We start from the raw sequence: 14,806 nt of genomic DNA, 5'->3' as shown, positions 1-14,806 counted from the left end.
GACTTTAAACAGGCCACTCATGCTCAAAACCCCCCAATGTGTCTGAATTAAAACAATTATGCAAAGAAGAGTGAGTCAAAATTCCTACACAGCGATGTGAAAGACTTATAGCCAGTTATCAAAAACGCTTGATTGCAGTTGTTGCCGCCAAGGGTGGCACAACCAGTTATTAGGTTTAGGGGCAATTACTTTTTAAAACAGGGCCAGGCAGGTTTAGACAGCTTTTTTCCCTTAATAAATTAAATCCTCATTTATACGCTGCATTTTGTATTTATCCGGGTTATTTTTGTGTAATATTAAAATTTGTTTGATGATCTGAATCATTTAAGTGTGACAAATATGCAAAAAAAAAAATCAGGACGGGGGCTTTTTTCACAGAACTGTAAGCACCTGTACTAAATAAAACATACCTGAAAATATCTATTGGAGTGCTAGCTTTTCTTCCTGTGGAACTTTAAATTTAGGATGGCTTGTAGAGGCCAAGGCTGTTTATCAGTGTCTCCTATCAAAAGAATTTGGTGAGATGGCTGATCGCTGTTCTTTTCCAAAGCTACTAATGCTAAGTTGCTGGAAATGTTTCAGGCACTGCTTATGTTCGCCCAAAAACTGCTGTAAGAAACTAATAGAGCTGGCATGTGACTTCTTTTAAAAACTGCAGAAATTGTATTTTGGGGCAACTATTTTAGTAACTAAGAGCACATTAACATCATCCTCACAATTTACAGTCAGTGGTCATATGGCTTGACAACTGCTTCAAGGAATAAAACTCCATAAACTCTAAAATTTGAAATAAAACACATTTTTAAGATCTTTTTTCATACTGCTGAAAGTGACTGCTTTGTAAAGGCTACACAGGTTGCCCATATGAAGTGCCCTAGCTGTTGTTTTTGTGGGCTATTTTTCTGTGTCTTTTAATCTTTGAACACATTCTCTTTCTCACAGGCTTGTAACCCTAAATATTCAGACTATGATAAAACTGGTTCTATATGCACCAGTGAAAACATTAATGACACGCTGACACGTTACCGCTGGCTGGTCAGTGCCCCCAAGGGTCTGGATGGAGTGACCAGTCCTATGAGAGAGGTGGACTTTGACACATTCTTCACATCCTCAAAAATGATCACTCTGGATTCTATCTACTTCCAAGCCGGTTCTCGGGTGCAGTGCGCAGCACGTGCAGTCAACTCAGATGGACATGAAGGTCTGGAACTTCTGAGCCCCATTGTGACAATAAGCACAGATGATGGTGAGCTATGCCGCAATATTGTTTTTATTTATTTTTTAAAGAGACTAGGAAAATGATTGTTTCTGGGAAGATCAGACTAAGGCAATGACTGCTATATCTATGGGCCTAATTACATCTCAAAAGATAATTCTTTGGGGTTAAAATTATTTTGATTGGTTAGATCTATGGAATAATTGTTAGTAGTAGGACATTATGTACAGTATGTTTGCTGAATGCATGGGCATGCTTTTGGATGTTTATGCAATTATGAATATAGTGTGCTTGGAGTTTTCACACATTTTACTGCAGTTTGGGGTTTAAGGAAAGTTTAGGTATCAATTGGGTATTGTTGAATGATCTCTGCATGCTGTTTCTCCCTTCACAGGTCTTTGCCAGCCTAGAGTGCACGGAGTAGTGGGAGCAGAACCGTTCTCTGCTAAAATGCGATATACAGGTCCGGATGACTCTGACCATCCAAATTTAATTAAAGTCACCATTACTCTGCCTCACATTGATGGTAAGCCACAGATAATGTTTTAATGTGACAATTGTTTTATATAAAAAAAATGAAAGAAATGCAATTCATTCAGCTGTCTTCCTATAGTTAGATCCTGTGTATAATAAGTGATAAAATTCTTGTTTTCACTGTCCTGTTTATTTTGTTTTGGTGCATCCCAGTGCTGCTGATCACCTGTAACCTTTTTACAGCTATCTGCATGCACTTTAGCGATGGCTCTATGGCGTTTCTCAGGGTGGGTTTGTTTGATGCTGACAACAACAAACCATACCTGCCTAATGTGTTTTGGAATGGCCACTTGTACTCTTGAATGGAAGCCCATGTGAGAGCATGACAATCATGGCACCACTGGGCTAGATTTACTAAAGGCACTTTCCAAGTGCAGTTGAACTCATTTTCACCAGAGCTGAGTAATTATGGTGAAGCTCTGCTGATTTCCATCAATCAATCATGTGCAAGCAAAAATGCTATTATTTTCCTTGAGCCTAATTAGGTATTCTTTTTAAAGTGAAGCTTCACCACATTCACTAAGCTGTTGTTTTTAGTAAATCAACCACAGTGTGTTCTATCCTTAAACCAGCAAGTGCACAATATCCTTTAGGACAGGATCACAAGCTATTATTTTAATGAAATTAACAGAATTATACATTTTGAATATTACTTTTGAAATTACATTAGGGTGGTTCTAAAGTCTAAAGGTTTTTTTACCTTAATGCATTCTCTGCATTAAGGCAAAAAAAAACCCTCCACTGTGTGTTCCCTCTCCCTAACACTTACCTGACACCTGTACCAATCCAGCATTGTGCCCAACTGCAGGTCTTCTCTCCCTCTCTTCCTGGTCTAACGCGCTTTGCTATGAACAGTAGGAGCCATTGGCCAGTGAGCAGAGAGCAGGGGTGGGGCCGAGCCGCTCGCACAGCCCAGCTCAGGGGCAAGCCCACACATCTGTCTCCATAGCAAGTGACTGACTTTGGGGGCATACACAGAGAAGGAGGAGCCAAGATCATCGGAATGGGATCCCAGAAGAGGAGGTTCAGGGCATCTGTGTGCAATACCATTGCACAGAACAGGTAAGTATAAACCTGTTTAATATTTTATTTTTAAAAAATAGACTTTCTAATCACTTTAACGTGTTAAAACATATATGAACTTTTATTGTTTTATACTTTAGTTCTGTTTTGGGGAGATTTCTCTTCATGTCCTAACCAATAGAGCATTACTTGGATCTGTGATCCCTGTTTCCCCTGTTTGGAGTGCATTCTCTGTATTTTGCTAAGGGGAACAAGCTATTACTGGTGAGGGGGTCACTGAGTCATTGGTACATTCTGCACAGAAGTATATAATGAGCAATTTGCAGAGAGGAAAAGTTCAACTGGAGATCTGCATTTACCTTCTACTTCTCTCCAATGAAAGAATGCCCACTTGGTCACCAGGACAGAAAGTGAGGGGGAACACTGCAACACACAACAATTACAACTTGACAGATGATTTAATGGTTGGCACACAAGTAGAATTACATCTGAAAATGGAATGTTTGTTCAATTTTCCAATGTTTAATGGGGTCAAATTGAGGTTTGATTTCAGCCACAGAGAGAATTAAATTCGAAGCATGAGTATGGAAATTTTTTCTTGAACAAACAAAATTCTAGCGATAAAAGTGATTTTCAGGAAAAATTGTGTATAATGAAACCTCTTTAATATGTCTGTGATTCCATTCAAGTAGCAGGTCTGGATGAGATTTTAAGAATTTTCAAATTAAATTAGATGACTTAATGATAGCAAGGTAGAGTTCTCTGGCGAGCGATTTCCATTGGAACGTTCAAATGAACTTCTACTTGTGTCTAAACCTTCCTCAATCTATTCCAAAAATGTATCTTTTGGCTGAACTTACAACTGTAAAATGAAACTTTGGGGGCTGTGTTTCTTTTTGAGTTGTGTTGATTTGCTGTGCTAATTCACAAGTAACAATACATCTAGAATTTAATTATTTTACTTTACCTAGGCAACCCACTCCCTTAAAAAGAAAGTTGTCAGTGTGCATTTTATATGACTTATCTTTGTATATCGCTCATCCCAACTGAAAAATATAGACGTACATTGAGTGCTTCACTTTGTTGTTTCTAAAAGATTAAGGGCCAGATTACACCAGGAACTGCAGCGCGATATGAACACTGTGCGGGAAACATGCACGGAACGCTGGTTTTCTGTACGCGTTCTGGTGTGAACAGGCCCACAAGGTTCTTTGTAACCGATAGTTATGTATTTACAGGATAATTAAACTAATGAAATGTGTTACTTATTGTGTGTGTATTCTTCAATTTTAGGCATGCTGCCAGTTGTTTCAACAAGAGAATTGTCTAACTTTGAGCTCACGCTCAGCCCCGATGGTACTCGGGTTGGAAACCACAAATGTTCCAATCTTCTAGACTACAATGAAGTGAGGACAAATTATGGCTTTTTAACAGATGCCACCAAGAACCCCAATGTCATAGGGGAGACATCTCCATACCAGTACAGCACACAACTCCGTGGCTCCAATACACTGCGTTTCTACCGCAACCTAAATCTGGAGGCCTGCCTGTGGGAGTTTACCAGCTATTATGATATGTCTGAACTACTAACTGAATGCGGAGGAACAATAGGAACTGATGGACAGGTATGTTGCTGCATAGTCTAATATTCGACGCAATATATTTACTTAAAGCGCTTTTAATATTAGAAGCTGCATTTCATAAATTAACAATTAAAATATTCATGACCTGCAGTTGACAGTGACCATGGAATATTCGTGTCTTGTTTCTTTTTTTTTTGCAAAATCTTTTCTTTTCAAAAAAGGAAAAATTGACAAACATAGCAGAAAGGAAGTGCAACAAAATACATCCACCCAATGCTTCTAAATGCTTATAGATAAAATAAGGGCCCTTCGCCATCAGAAAACAGAGACAACATCACAAAATAACAACACTGAAAACAACAGTGCAGGTCAACAGAGGGGCCTATGCCAAGGTCCTCCCCCATACCTTGTGTCTTATTTCTGAGTGTTCTTTGGGTTGGGCTTTCTGTGTAGAATACAGGTTCAGTCATTGAAATAAAAAGACATTATACTTATCTGCTCTCGTGCCAGGCTGTACACGTCCATAGACTCACACTGCCTTACTCCTGCTCCATCCTCTTAGGGTTTAATTGACAGCAGCAGGAGCCTGTGGCTTGTACTGCTCTCAGAATCTCCTGTGAGAAGAGGAAGAAAGAACAAGGCTGGATCAGTGGAGGAGTCAGGTAAGTGTTTGAAGACAGATTAGGGGTTGGCAGGAGCAGGGGGAATAGGCAGTGGAGCATTTTGTACCTTAATGCATACACTGCATTAAGGTAGAAAATGCTAAGACTTTAGAACCACTTTACCCTAACCCTTTAGGCTTCTCCAAATATTTAACACTCTCCTCACTTGAAACCTAAAATGTGTCCTAAACTTAAAGTGGTTCTAAAGGCTGAAGGTTTTTTTACCTACATGAAGGTAAAAAACCTTCTGATTGCAGCCCCTCCAGATCCCCCTTATACCTACCTGAGTCTGTTCTCCATCCAGCACTGTGCATGAAAACAACGACTCTTCCGGGTCTCCCTCCTCACCCACAGACAGTGAGGAGGGATCGGGGGGGCAGGGCCGAGGCTTGCTATGGTGGCCACTCAGGAGGGAGGAGCCAAGAGCACCAGCGGGGGACCAGAAAAGTGGAGGATCAGGTCTGCTCTGTGCAAAACCTTTGCACAGCACAGGTAAATATACCATAATAAAAATGAAGGGTTTACAATCACTTTAAAATCAAACCAAATCCTGAAATTTAAAACTGAACCTGATCCTATAACTTAAGCATTAACTTGACCCTAAGCCCTATCTTTAACCCTTTCATTGCCGGAAGCTCTTTTTTTTTTTTTTTTTTTTTCCTTCACATTTGCACATATGCCTTTTTTGGGTCTGGAGATTACTTAACACCCCAAAACATTATATGCTCTGCAATCAGAGACCCCATAGCAGTTGCAGTTTTATATAACAAATTATAATTATGCTACCATTTATCAAATCTATATTTTCATTAAAAATACTGAAATTAATTCTATTGCACACAAACACATTATAATACCTATTTTGGGGGGTAAAATAAAAAGATGAGGTTACAACCAATAAATAGACACCAAATATGTCTACCCCCACAAATTGTGCACGCCACTAAGACAGTGAAATACCATGGTAGTCAAATTTGTCAATTTACAATCAATTCAGCATCAATTTAGAGTTTTTAGAGAATGATGGCCCTAAAATTATTGCTCCCACTCCAGCATGTATAGCGATGGCTAACATGTGTGTTACAATCATCTTTATTTTATACATGTGCACCCAACAGGCCTTTGTGCTCATATTTACATGTACATGGCGGCAGAGGGCTTTTACATATTTGTTTGGAGGTGATTTTCAAATTATTTTTTTCAACTTTTATTTTTAAAACATTTTCTTTTTAAATTTAAAGTGTTACCAAACTCACAACAGTAAAATTAGTCTGTATATGTAGTAAAGCATGCTTGTTATACTCACTGTGGAACCTGAGGGGTTAATCCTCCGCATTGTGTAAAAATGCTGTTTGATCCTATCTTCTTTGATCCTCCCCTTCTTCTACTATACCTAATCCATTTGCTGATCAAACATAGCTTGGGGACAAGCTGCACATTCTCAGTTTGGTGTGTATTGCTAGAGAGCTTTTTTTTATTTGTGAGGGTGCATGTGATCAGCACAGGGCCAATCAGCACTGTTGAGAGAGAGGGTCAGGGGTTATGCAGACTCATAAGACAATCAGGGCAGAATGAAAACTCTTCCTACAAGCTTTAGCTAGTGCTTAGCCAGGACACTGACAGAAGTCACAAGACTGCTACATACTGCTGATAGGAAAAGGTATTTAGCAGTTTATATGTACTATTAAAATAATTGCATTTCCATGTTCTGTGTACTGTGGGAGACGAGATATCGTGAATGCAGGGTCCTGGGTTTAGTAACACTTTAATTTTATTGGCATCGTAGCAGCATCTTCATTCACATGTAGAAGTGATTGGTTGCCTTTACAGCCCAAAATGCAAAGTGCTCTGTGATTGGAGGAGGCAGATCTTGTCATTCACCTGCACAGCCTCCATTCACAGGATGCTTTGCATTCTGGGAAAGAATAATATGAGTTCTATGAATGGAGGAGGCAGGAAGAGGGGAACAGGCGAGCGTCACAACTCTTTCAAACTCGCAACAGCTGATGTTACCCCCGCCGCATTGCTGGAAAATCAGTGCAGTGCAGAGGACCAAGGAGTAGTGGGGAGAAGATGTCTACACTGTGCAGCAGCCAACTAGACATGGGACCCACTTCATTAGAGATAAGTTTATATTTTGTGACTAGAAAGAATGGAACACCTGAGAGGTGCTTACATAGGGGGGGAAATAGCAATAATTAGGAAAAACCTCCTGGCCAATCACTTTGACCCCCCAAGAGTGTTCAGCAATGCTTTGTTGGGACATGTCATTATAGATGTGTGAATATGAGAACATTACTCTGTCCAAAAAGTTCCTAAATGCAAAAGTACAGTAAACTTTAAATATATCATACCTCGACGCAGAGACAGTAGAAGCTTCTGAGTTCATGTCTATGCGTGAAACAGAACATATATGGAAAATAGATTGATTCTGTTTATTTTCTTTGAAGTGGTAACAGCGGGTAACACAGTCTTAGGAACCAGGCTCTTCTCTTTTATCCTCATTACTGACAGAACTTTATTTAGTCTTTCGTTTATGTGAAACATCAAAGACCTCCCGGTAGCTCTCAGCAGCAGTATAGGCAGTTATCCACGTAGCTAAGTTTGCAAAAAAAAAAAAAAATAAGGCAAATGTTTTTAAAGGCATTGATAGGTGTCAGATCTGTGCCACATTAGTCCTGGCAGATGGCAGGTCCAAATATCATGTGTCACCTAATAAAAAGCCTTTTTATAGTTGATTATGAGCATGATTATGAGTATGATCAAAATAAATATAATGTTGCATGGGCATAGGCATGTTAGAATTGATGCCAGTTTCCATGAGCATACATTAGAGGCAGAGCTGCATTTAATGTAAGGTATTTATAGGCCAGTGTCTGGAATAGCAGAGAGCAACCAACATAAGTGTACCATATTTAATTCTTCCATTTACATATGTAGATCTCTCCTAGAGAGCAGGCTATGTATTGCAACAGATCTACTTGTCATTGTGGCAATGGGCCAATCCCTTCCACATTCTTTCTCTTCAACAATAAGCATAGCACAGGCAATTATTGGCTAGCCATAAATTGATTGAAATTCAAATTTCAATTCATGTATGATCGTTCCCAGTCTAACAGTTGGCTTTTGTTGAATGGGAATATAGCAAAGATTTTTGTCGATCAGTGGCTTCAGCCAATCTGTTGCAGCCACTAATCAGTGTATTCTGAGAGTGAGATTGGACAGTGGCACATCAGAGAAGATTCCTCTATCTACCTCACTTGTGTGAATGGGGGAATCCATTCAACTTTTTATTGAACCAATGGGTCAACTAATGAGTCTGAAAAGAGATCTGTACAGGTCAAAAGACATCCCATCCCAACTAGACATTATTTGCTGCCTGGCCAACCCCTATGCAAGTAGAAGGTACAAAGATGGTATTTACATGTACATGGCATTGTCATTCTTAACGAATAATGGACTATAGTTTAAATGAAATGTATAGCAATTTGTGTGTTTGGTCTTTATTTATTATGCTCTTTATAATAAAACAAATGGGTACATCGGAAAAATCACATATAAATATATATATTTTTTTTTCCCATAACGTTTATTAGAATCAAGAAAACAATACAGGTCAAAAGTACACCATAAGGGGGATAACATATAGATCACAATGGTCAAGGCATGTAGAAAGGCACAAGCTTTTAGGTTATACAGTTAGTCCAAAACACACAATCAATGCATAATGTGAAGAGAGGATGTAGACTGCAAGAGATTACATCCAAACTAGAGGAAGGGCTATTCCAAACCACGGTTTGGGTGTAGGGCTCTGCAAAAAGGGCATAGATGTCTATCTGATCTGAAAACATAATATAATATCCTGGATTCGTATGAGGATCAATGGGACATGGAGTGTGGCACGAAACCAGGTAAATCTACATAGGAGGGGATTGCAGATCGGTATCTATAGAAACTGTCAAGGGGTACATATTATGCTTTCAGAAATTATATGTGTGTCTAGCAATATCAAGCTGAAGAAAATTTTTTAAAAAATGTATATGGGAGGGTGCTAGTGATGGTAAGACTTGTGGGGAAAGAATAGAGAAGATAAGGGAAATAGCAAAGAGAGGGAGATGGGGGAAAGGATTACAAGCAGGAGGTTACTAGGGTGAGTTAGGGGCAGAAAGAAGGGGTAAAGGTAGGGGAGGGGTGGGAGAGAGGGGGAGAGGGATAAGGAGAGGAAGAGGGAATGAGAGGAAAGGGCAAGGATACAGAGAGAAGAAAAACAAAGGAACCCCCCCTGGGGTGACCTAGGGAACAACTCAAGGGGGTCGAGACTGGGATCCATTCATCAGGGGACTGGCGATAAGGCAAATCGCATTTCCTCTAACTAAGAATGAAGTGAAGGGTGCTCAGATCCAAGGGGGGAGGTCGGGTAAAACATTCAGTCAAGCAAGCAAAAAAGGGCTCCCGGATCGGGGGCTGTCAAGGAGGGAGACCCATGATGGAATGGTACTTGGGAGTGGATCCAGCAGGCCCAAGTGTGCGATAATTTAGTCGGATTATCGTGTGAAGATTCGATGAGTTCCTCCGTCTCTGCTACTCTATACAATAAATATTTCATATTTTGCCCATGTAACCAACTGCCATGTAGCCTTATTGGATAATGATGTCATCAGCATCCCCGTCTTTTTGTTATATATAGCTACGGGATGGGGATTTCCCCAGCCAATACTGATTGGGTCAGCCGCCTGCTATCATGTGACAGCTTCCTGTGGATTTGGGCCAATTTGGGTTCAGCCTGAACCTTAGCTATTCATTAGTCTGGATTGAGCAAAAATGAAATTGTAAAGAGGTTAACAGTTTCCTCAAGTCTTCTATCATCAGCAGGTTTACTTATTCAAAGGAGTTTAATTTCCAGACTAAATTTTGCTTTGTGATTAAAAGAGATCCTTTCTTTTTAAACGTTGTTACTTACACATCGCCTTATAGTGGTTAGTTATCAAATGTACACATTTAATAACAAAATTATTACAATAAAAAAAACATGAAAGTAAGTATATGAGTGCAAGTAACATTTTTTTACTAGAAATACACTATACAGTGCTCTGAAGAAGTATCTGCCCTCTTCCTGATTTTTATTTTGCATATTTGTGAAACTTACAGGATTCAGATCATCAAAAAAAATTTAATACTACACAGAAATAACCCGAGTAAATACAAAAGGCAGTTTTAAAATGACCATTTCATTTATTAACCTCCCTGGCGGCAATCCCGAGTGTAACTCGGAGTTAATTTCAGTACCAAAAGTGGTAACCCTGAGCCACACTCGGGATTGCACTGCACAGATCCCTCAAGCCTTACTCTGTCCCATGATCCGGCGAGGTCCTCCCGCTGTGTCCTCCGGCCGATGCCGGCATCCGTCTTCCGGGTTCTGTTCCCTGCGAGCGTCGGGACTTACGGGGGGCGGAACTGGTGGGAGATTCAAAAAAGTAAAAACTTGACATACACACAGTACACTGTAATCTCTTAGTATTACATTACTGTATCAAACCATTTCACATACATTTTGTCCCTAGTGCTGTGTCCTGTGCCCTGCCTGCACTTTTACTGTTCTTTCTGCCTGGAAACTGAGAAACATCCATAGTGTCCAAAAAGCGTCCCTTTAGGTCAAAAGCAGTTTTAGGCCAGCTAGAGAACAGCGATAGTGAATTAGAATCGCTTGCAGAATTGATCAATAATGATTTGTGGGGAAATTTGTCATCAGACACTGAAAACGATTTTGCGACTAAGCTCAGTGATGTGTGAACTTGGCGCTATATTTCAAATTTCAGTGTTTTTGGTTTGATGATATTATTGAATTACATTTCTTATTATTATATTATTATTTTATATAATTATTTATTATATTATAGTTTATGATTTTGTGTTTCAAACTTTATCATGCTCGGGATGTTTACTAGACTCTTGTTCGGACAGATTTCAGTGAGTTATTCCTAACAATTACAGGCCTACAATATAAAACTACAAATTTTATGAAAAACAATGTATAGCTTTGACATTCAAAAATATTAATTAGTTAGACCACCAGGGAGATTAAGGGAAAAAAGCTGTCCAAACTTGCCTGGCCCTGTGTGAAAAAGTAATTATAACTCTTCCTACCACTCCATCCCCCACAGCCATTTCCTGCTGTACCACTATCCCCTCTGTCCTATATTGTAAGGTCCAAGGAGCAGGGCCCTCGAACCCCTCGTGTATCGCATTGTATTGTTATTGTACTGTCGCATGTATTGTCTCCCATTGTAATGTACAGCGCTGAGCGAACTGTTGGCGCTTTATACATACTGTATAATAATAATATTTGCCCCCTAAATCTAATAATTGGTTGTGCCACACTTGGCGGCAACAACTTTACTCCAGCGTTTGCGATAAATGGCATTGAGTCTTTCACATTGCTGTGAAGGAATTATGGCCCACTCCTCATTGCAGAATTGTTTTGAGGGTCTGAATCATTGTAAATGTGACAATATGAAAAAAAATAAAACAAATCAGGAAGGGGGAACATATTTTTCACAGCACTGTACATTTCCTAAAAGTACAAATCATCCAGGAACTTATGCCATTTGTTAGAGCCAGAGGTGTACCTGACCAAGACAGTTTCTACCCTGTCAACTGCCTGGCCCTAAACACTATTAAGGTTCTTTCACACAAACGTTCCAATCGGATCCGCTTGCCCGTTTTTCAGGCAGACCTGATCGGAACCTCCATTCTCTATGGAGCGGCGGGTGTAAACAGACATGTGTCCATTTACATCCGCCGACATCCGATCCGCCAAAAAGGGACGGATGGGGATCTAGTTCCCCTTCTATCATTGGATCGGATCAGATGGAGACAGGCAGGTGGTCCATTTTCATCCAACCGCCCATTGAGGAGAGCGAGCAGCTCTGTGTCTGCTCTGCAGCAGCGGAGGGGACACAGAGCTATCATCCGCTTGCTCCGTGGGGATCAGCGGAGAGATCACCCGCTGAGCAAGGGGATCCACTAAACTGGTCTGTGAAAGAATCCTTATGAAGATTTACTAAAACTGGAGCACACAGACTCTGGTGCAGCTGAGCATAGTAACCAATCCGCTTCTAACTTCATCTTGTTCAATTAGGCTTTAACTATAAAACCTGGAAGTTGATTGGTTTCTGTACACATTTGCACCGGATTCTGTGTGCACCAGTTTTAGTAAATCTTCCCCCAATGTCACAACTTCTAAAACTGCATAAAAATGTTAGAGGAAATGTAAACAATTACAAGGCTCTGTTGTCTGATGCGGTTACCCATTCTCAGGAGATGGCAGGCAGTGCATGAGGCCAGGTAGTTGACAGATCCCCTCTGACACCTAACACTCAGGAAATGTCAGGCTCAGACAGGATCACTAAAACTGCATAAAGAGCCAGATTTAAATCTTTCGTAAGCATGTCTGCACATTTACAATAACATAAGGCTGAATATTCTGATTCTTGCACAAGCCAAAATATGGCCATATCAGACTGTCTATAAATTTGATCCCAAGCTCTGCATTGCAGGCAGTGAGTCAATTACAGAAGCAAGAGATTAGTATTCTGGAAAATCGTGGCATTCTGAATCTTATTGCCATGTTTTAAAAGCAAAAGAGGTCCTCTTTGAGCATATAAAAGAAACTGGTTATAGATTAAAGTGTTACTAAACCCACAACAGTAAAATCAGTCTGTATATGCAGTAAAGCATGCTGGTTATACTCACTGTGGAACCTAAGGGGTTAATCCTCTGCATTGTGTAAAAATGCTGATTGATCCTGACTTCTCTGATCCTCCCCTTCTTCCAGTGTCCCTTCTTATCTCTTGATATCACATATCATGTGGAGTCACTCTGCACATGCTCAGTTTGGTGTGTATTGCTACAGACATTTTGCTTGAGAGAGTGATCAGCACTGTCCAGACAGAGGTCAAGGGTTCTGCATCCTCCTAGAGCAGGAAAAAAACTCCTCCTACAAGCTTTAACCAGTGCTCAGGTGAACACTGATAGAAGTCACAAGACTCCTATATACTGCTGATGAGAAAAGGTATTTATCAGTTTATATTTACTAAAATAATTGCATTTCCATGTTGTGTGTACTGTTGGAGACCAGATAGAGTGAATGCAGGGTCCTGGGTTCAGTAACACTTTAAAGGATAAGTTCACTTGTCATTACATGTTACACTCATATTCAGGTTGTAACATGTTACTAAATTAGCAAACCCCTCCCCTCGTGTCCCCATTGTGACAGCAGGCTAGGGATCTTCTCCCAGTACTTGCTGTCACAATTTAAAAAAAAAAAAAAAAAAAATGCAGCCATGTGCCCACCTGGCCACATCATTCATTCATTGCAGGTGACAGCTTGTGGTTCTTAGTGGTGCTCAGGGTGCTGCTGAGTGCACTAGGTAGCTCATTGATTCTTTTTGTCATTCAGTAACTGCCTGCCCATACGAGGTACAGGCAGACAGCTACACTGACAGTCTGCAGGAGCCTGACAGATCGCAGGTGCAATGCTTTACAGAATTATACTAAAAAGAATAATAAATGCACATTTCTTTTTACCTGCAAAACGATGTGCATTTATTTATTTTTTTAAAAAGGTGAACTTATCCTTTACCATAGTGAGGGCTTGTTTACACTACAATGCCATGTGATCTGATGACGTAAAAGAAGAGTTAAGGTTTTTGTTCCATACTTACCTAGGTGGACACAGCATCGGTCCAATGCTGCATCTGTCCCCCGACGAGAACTGAGCAGTCAAAGACTGCTGATTGTTCAATTCTCAGTGCTTTGTGAGCTTAGAGCTGGTGACTGTCAGTCACCGCTCTGTGCTCTTCTCCCCGCCCGTGTGCTCACTGGTGCGCTGGGCTGTGGAGGGGGCGGGAGCTGCTGGCTCAGACTCTCAGCGGGTCATTGAGAGGCTGAGCCAGGTGCCAGTCTAGGGATCTGGGTGGATCCTGACTTTATAGTTGGGATCTTTCCCCAGCCTGGACCAGCTCTGAGGAACTTTAACCTGCTGTTAGCTGAAAACAGGTCACAGGAGTGCAAAACGAACTGCACTCCTGAGCCACAGAAACAATCTTTGGCTGTACTTCTCCTCTAAGAAATTCAGCTCAAATTTTTTTTGACAAAGAGTATCAAGAGAATCCAATGCGTTTCAGGGGAAATGCCTTTCTCTTTATCAAGGCTGAAGTAGTGGATCAGAATTAAAATAACTCAGTTTCGATTAGGATATCTTTCACTTAGGCTTGATCTGGGCTGTCAGCTATGTTAGCTTATAAAGCCTTTCTGTTTTGTTTTACAGGCTAACATATCTGACAGCTCAGATCAATCCTGAATCACGCCCATTGTGATTCACTACTTAAACCCTGATGAAGGGGGAGGCATTTCTGGTCTGTTATCTGCACTGCAGGTGGCGCTTGTCTGGAACGGTACTGCAGTTGGAGGGGAAACATGGTTTCTCTGTTTCCCGAGAGCAGCGTTCCAATTGTCTATGCTGCTTCCAGGTCACACTGGTGGCCACCATGGGTCATGTAGAGTCTTTTTAAGTCCCTGCCCTAGGTTTTGTCATGCTTTGGTGAAGTGGCTAGTGTAGGAAGAGCATTCCTGTCTTTCAGGCACAGCACTAGCGGTAGGGACAGGTTCCAGAGGAGTAGGGTCAGCTCAGTGCTTTCGTCTGTACTTCAATTTGCTTCCTTTTGTGTTAGAATTCCATCCTCCTTGACAAGTGTCGGGCCTTCAGTTCGGGCCTACTACCGCTACTC

General features: G+C 40.7%; 1 protein-coding gene across 1 annotated transcript in view; it reads left to right on the top strand.

Annotated features, from left to right (window-relative positions):
* Nucleotides 1-14,806, top strand: part of FREM2 (FRAS1 related extracellular matrix 2) — a 281,323-nt gene that overhangs the window by 226,413 nt on the left and 40,104 nt on the right. The window contains exons 14-16 of the mRNA XM_089690817.1: nt 943-1,246; nt 1,611-1,742; nt 4,067-4,398. Coding sequence (XP_089546943.1) covers nt 943-1,246; nt 1,611-1,742; nt 4,067-4,398 — 768 coding nt within the window. The remainder of the gene's footprint in view (nt 1-942; nt 1,247-1,610; nt 1,743-4,066; nt 4,399-14,806) is intronic.

The sequence above is a fragment of the Staurois parvus genome, unplaced genomic scaffold (assembly GCF_062004578.1).
Source record: "Staurois parvus isolate SC_StPar_1 unplaced genomic scaffold, SC_StPar_1.0 ptg000544l, whole genome shotgun sequence".
Lineage (NCBI taxonomy): Eukaryota > Metazoa > Chordata > Amphibia > Anura > Ranidae > Staurois > Staurois parvus.
The sequence above is the reverse complement of the archived record's forward strand: the minus strand, read 5'-3'. Positions and strand labels throughout refer to the sequence as shown.